At 30.8% G+C, this 5896-nt stretch overlaps 1 protein-coding gene across 1 annotated transcript; it reads left to right on the top strand.

Moving 5' to 3' along the window:
- The first annotated feature begins 1273 nt into the window (after nucleotides 1-1273).
- LOC128169459 (uncharacterized) lies at nucleotides 1274-5017 on the top strand. The gene is made up of 7 exons (XM_052835598.1): nucleotides 1274-1502; nucleotides 1928-2039; nucleotides 2407-2540; nucleotides 2729-2796; nucleotides 3006-3097; nucleotides 3494-3603; nucleotides 4062-5017. The coding sequence occupies exons 1-7, from the start codon at nucleotides 1290-1292 to the stop codon at nucleotides 4383-4385; spliced, it is 1053 nt and encodes a 350-aa protein (XP_052691558.1). The 5' UTR covers nucleotides 1274-1289; the 3' UTR covers nucleotides 4386-5017.
- Nucleotides 5018-5896: the final 879 nt, after the last annotated feature.

Here is a 5896-nt window from a genome sequence, read left to right as displayed (position 1 = left end):
TGTGGTTTTTTTCTATACTTGCTTTCTTATGCAGTTTCTTCTTTTGTCTGTTTTCTTTCCTTTTCCTTTTTCTAAATTTCCTTTTGCTTTCTAAACTATGTTTACCCATCTTTTCCTTTGAAATAAAAATGTTTTACAAAGAAATTAATATACATCAGTTGATATAATTATACTGTTTACATGTATAATATATATATACACATTGCTTTCCATTCACAATAATTCATAGGACTCTCATTTTTTTTTATCTGCAAAACCCAAGTACAAAATTCTGCAGGATTAAGTGATATTTACCGGTACATGTACATCCACTAAGTATCATTCCTTATAAATGTACATTTCTTACAAAATTGATTGTAATTTATAGCTCCGTAGAAGGGAACTACCACCAAGTATGATTCCCTATATATTTTCTTACAAAATTGATTGCAATTTTTAGCTCTGTAGAAACTGACAGGACTGAAATCTACTGTACACAACCCATATCTGATTGGTCTAAAGCTTCTGCAACCATGGACTGCACGAAATAATCGGGGTGATGTCAGACTCAATTTCCCTTAGAAGACAAATTGGCTGGGTTTTTTTTATCTTACTTACTGATGTACATTAACATATACCTTTATAAAACAAACAACAAAAGATACATGTAATTAGTTTATACATCAAATTCATGATAACAAAATCCTATGCTCAGAGAAATGCTTCATGATATTTATCTTTATCTTTGATTTAAAATTTTATCAATTAAATGCCTTGAAAAATAATTTGTGTGTACACACAAATGACACAATGTCAGGCTAGAAGCAAATTTTTACCTGTGACCTCCAATAATGACACAACCATTCAAAAGGCAATTTCATATTCAACTTATGTTATATCCTAAATGACTTATATATAATTTTTACTGTGACAAATAATGCATGACATGCAATTATGGACAGTGTGATGCTCTAACCTGACTGTCTTTAATTTTAGTTTGTTTTACCCCTTTAATCAATGTAATTCAAACATATTTCATATCTTTTTCACCTTTGAATCAAGCATTTACCAAAAAACAGTGAGCTTAAAAAGACATCCTAGACTACATACCAATAAATCCTCGGAAATTGTCCTGCACTATGTTGATGCTAGCTCTTGGGCTTCCAAGCACATGTACCAATCACGGGGTTCTGCAGGGGGTTCCTGTGACTAATTGGGATTCCCGCGCATCCCCTTTTGCCGCGCATCCCCTTTAGCGCGGAATTTGTCCCTCTCAAAAAAAGTTGTCGCTGTCACTAAACCTAGAAAAAATGAGCTCTCCTCTCGATTCGCAAAGTGATAGAATCTTTAGTGATGACGAAGGTGAAGTAGGTTCCTGCACTGGTTCCTCACCAAAACAGAGAAACGGGACTTGTAGTACTCCATGCCAAATTGGAAAGACCCCAAAACGACGCCGAATTCTGCCCACCATGTTGGATTCATCGGGAGCAGAGGAAAGTGATGCAGAAAATTCTCAGACACAGGTAGGGTTGTTCTTATCCTCATAAATTTTTGAACGAATGCAGATATAGCACACTTTTGTACCTTATCGCTTTATTTTGATTATCAAAAAAAGCAATTTAAAGATAATAAACTTATAAGATAGATGATCTTCGCATAGCTTCCCCGCGTACAATAGGCTCATATATTGTTTACATTGTAGAGAAGGAAGTAAACAATATTAACATTAGTTTCGTATTTATGTGGAAACGTTACAAATATACACATACAGTAGCAAAATTATGCTGATCACTACAATTTTTTTAATTTAGAGGACTTATTTGTACTTTCACCTTTTCTTTACCTTTTGTTTATACAAAAATTAACAATACGAAATGGCTTTATTACAAATACTAGAGAGGTTCCGAAAAATCTATTTCTACTTTCACTTTTAATGTTTTGATTACAGGGAAATGACAGTTCGAGAGCAAGTAGTACTTCTTCTACACCGACTGGTCACCAGCTGCAATCAAGTAAAAGGGTCAAAGTGAATCAAACACCTGTCTGTGAGCCAAATAAATGTAAGTAACACAATAACCGACGTTTATTAGTTGGACACTTGATGTATTTTTTATAATCGATTAATTAATGTAAGTTGTAAATGGAACGTTACATTTTTACATGATGATTATTAATTGTGTAATTGTATTGGCATTTTTTTAGAAACACTCAGACCATCGTACCTTTCAGTCTCTTTAAATTTTAAAACAAATCAAAGATTGTGCTGAACGTTTATTGACATAGTTTTACATCTTGTTGCCCCTTGAATGTCCCCCTATTGGTCAGTTAAATAATAGAAAAAAACAGCATGAGAAGTGCAAAATTATCAGTTGTGTAACATGTTTGTGAGTTTTGATCTAATCTCAATCATTATTTAATTATATATAGCTACAACAAGTTTGTTAGAGAAAATCCTTCTCCAACAAGATGAAATATTAAAACGAATCAAGGCGTTAGAGAAAAAAGAACAGGAGAAGGAAGAAACACGGGAAGAAAAAGTATACGTACCACCTAGTATACGAGTAAGTACATGTGCAAATTTTTAAACGATAAAGCAATGATTTAATTTTAATTTTATTTTATTTTTTTAATTTTTCTATTCGATTATTCTATTTATATATATACACACACACCCACACACATGGTGTATTTAGAAATCTAGGACGAATCGCTGGCAATAATATAATATTTATCACATTTGTTGTTGCAGAATGCAATTAGGGATGGCTACAGCGATGGACTCAAACGGGGATATACTTGGATGTTTGACAAAAAGAAGTAAGAATAGAAACTATATAGAAACACATCCATTAATATTTGTTAAATGGCTGCTTTTATAGGTTAAAATTATGAAGAAATTAAAGTGAGACATTAGAAATTCACAGCAATTATAAATAACTAACTTTTGATATATCACATAATAAGTTTTAAAACTTTTAAAAAGTCAAATGATTGTGTTTATATTTATTATAAAATAACAATTTCAGACAGCAAGATGATGAAAACATCGAAATGACCAACCATATTTTGATGTTTGTTAAGGGCTGGAGCTCTGATGTTGAAGAGAGGGTCATCCACTGTAAGTTTTACTGTCACTTTCATGCACATAGTTTACATGTTGGTGTAATTTCTTTAATGTATAATTGAATCAAGAGCTGATAAATTAGGATTTTTTCCCACTTTCTGGAGAAAAATGGTGACATAGGTTTTTCTTCTTCCAAACAAATATAGCATGCATCCTAATCGCAGTATCTACCTGATAGTTTTCACTCAGTCTGTTTGTTTTCATTTGCTACTCCTTTAAGAATTATCTGCTTTCTCAAATACAAAAAAATCATCACAATTGTAAAGTTCTCATTTAAATACACTCCACCCCAAGTAAGTGTACATGTCATCTGCAAACTCCATGCATCTGATAGGTGATTCATTACAAGGTTTGCATGTGCACACCTGATTTTTATTTTTTTTTTCTTAGGTGGCATAAAGAGATACTTTATTTCTAAACGGCAGGAGTCAGTCCTCAAATCAAAAAATAAATTGCAGGAGCAAAAGCAGAAGAGAGTTATTTATGAAAGAAAGAAGGAGGTAACATTAACATATTCATATTTACTTAAGGTGGTATGGGACACCTTTCTATTGTGACATACCTCCAATCGAAATAAACCATAAAATGAAGTACATGTATAATTTTATTTTAAAGTTTTCTTTACCAAATTTGTTATCCAACAGTGTAACGCAATGGGTTCAAGCATTAGCTACGTATCTGTAAGTCATGAGGTTTGAATTCCGCAATGACTTTTATACTTTTAATCAAATTTAACGTACCTTAATGTTTTCAAAATAATTTAAATCATTTTTTTTTTGGTCAGACACTGTAAATTTTAAAAATTCTAAAATGGTAAAAGCATTTTGATGATAATGTACTTTTATCCACATTAATATCAGCAGGTGTCTCATACCACCTCAATTATTCATTCTTGATCTGCATCACTGCAATGTACTGTATTTAATTAATTAAAACATTTAATTTCAATCCTCTACAGAAAGCAAAGAGGAGAAAAACTGCACTGGAACACCTTGCAAGTAGGGGGTGGGAAAATGAGATGAGAAGGGCCCAAGTAAGAAACATCTTAAAGGTGGAGTTTACCTCCAGTGATGAGGAGTGTGATGGTGGATTCATCTCCCATCCACTCTCGTGGCAGAGCGATAAACTTGCCAAGGTGAAGTCCCACCTAGATAAAACTTTTCTGGAGATTTGCTCGGTAAAAAGTAGGAGGATGCTACAATCTAGGAGTGTTGGGGCAATTAATATTAAGCCAACTCCTACGTGTCCAGAGGTGTGTCCTTGGATGGTAAAAAAAGATTAAGTTGTTTCATTTTTTTAAAGGTATATATTGTGGCATTTTTTATGATCAAAATCTTGTAAAAAAAGTTTCATTTTACTTCATTGAACCATCAAATGAATTTCAACGATATCAAATATTCATTTTAATTATTTATCCTCGTGGAAATATTACAAATTCTTTGCATAACTCTGTCTTCAGCTAGTTCAATTATATGTATCACCCTTTGTCTGAATTTTATGTGGACTGTTACTTAAGCATTCAATGCTTATATATATATGTTTGTATGAAATATTTTTGTATCATTCTCTTTGTCAAGGATATTAATATGTTGAATGGCCGTATAATATCTTATTTAGTTTGCTTCTTTGTTGAAAAATCTCGAATACTCAGATATCTCGAAGTTTTTAAACAGTCCCATCTAGTTCGAGATGACTGAAGTTTGACCGTATATACCTTTAAAGAATTGCATGCCATTGATGTTAAGACTTAATGAGATTTATGCACTCAGTAATTTGATACCAACTTGAAAATCATGCAATTAAATATTTTTTAAAATTATACATGTATGTGGAAATATACATGTGCATTAAATTGTATGAAATGAAAAACTCAATTTAAGATCACACATTATCTTTAACTGTTCTATTTACATGTATCTGGTATGTACAGATACATGAATGTATATAGATTTATTTTATTTGCTAATTTTTTTTATAAAATACATTGTACATGCATGCATAAAAACATTTTCATTTTTTTTTTCAATGACAATTTTCCAAAAGTTGTAAGAAGACAATATGCATGTTCATTGAAAGAAAAATTAATTGTATAAGTTTACATATACATATGTATATAACTATATATATATATATATGTAGTGATGAATTCGAAGGATTTTTATTGACTCTAGTACATGTATCTGTATTATATATAACTGTATGTAGTGTTGAAGGTTTTTTTATTCACTCAAGTTGCTGTATTATTAATATTAGCAAACAGTTTCTACCAAATGGTATCGATAGTATATTTTTGTCAAAATTGAATATTCGATTTATGAAACTAGGGGGTCATTTTAGCTTCTTTTTTTGCCTCTTAACAAATTTCTGAATCATTTATTTAACCTAATTTGTAAAATTAATTTGTTTGGTTTTAGCTGTAAGCAATCATAGAAAAATTCAACTAGTATGTACTGTGATTAGAGAAGAACATGTACTGGTATATATAGATTTTGTAAGTTTCAAGATTGTTATAAAGACCACCTGTAATGTTGATCACCTCTTCAATGATTTCTTTTAACAAGTTTCATCAATATGCTTACATTGATTACCATATTTGTATTAAAATTATTCATGTTGTGTATTCTTGCCATTTGAAACCTAGATGTAAACATGCAATCTAATCTCTAGTCATTATAAATGTTATTATGATATAATTGGTTTTTTTTTTAAAGAATAAATTTGTTGTTTAATCAATTGATATTTTTTTTATTAATATATTCATTTTAAAATTGTATTTAGCATTACATTAATTGA

This window comes from Crassostrea angulata, unplaced genomic scaffold (genome assembly GCF_025612915.1).
Source record: "Crassostrea angulata isolate pt1a10 unplaced genomic scaffold, ASM2561291v2 HiC_scaffold_136, whole genome shotgun sequence".
NCBI lineage: Eukaryota > Metazoa > Mollusca > Bivalvia > Ostreida > Ostreidae > Magallana > Magallana angulata.
This window is presented reverse-complemented; position numbering and strand designations above follow the sequence as displayed.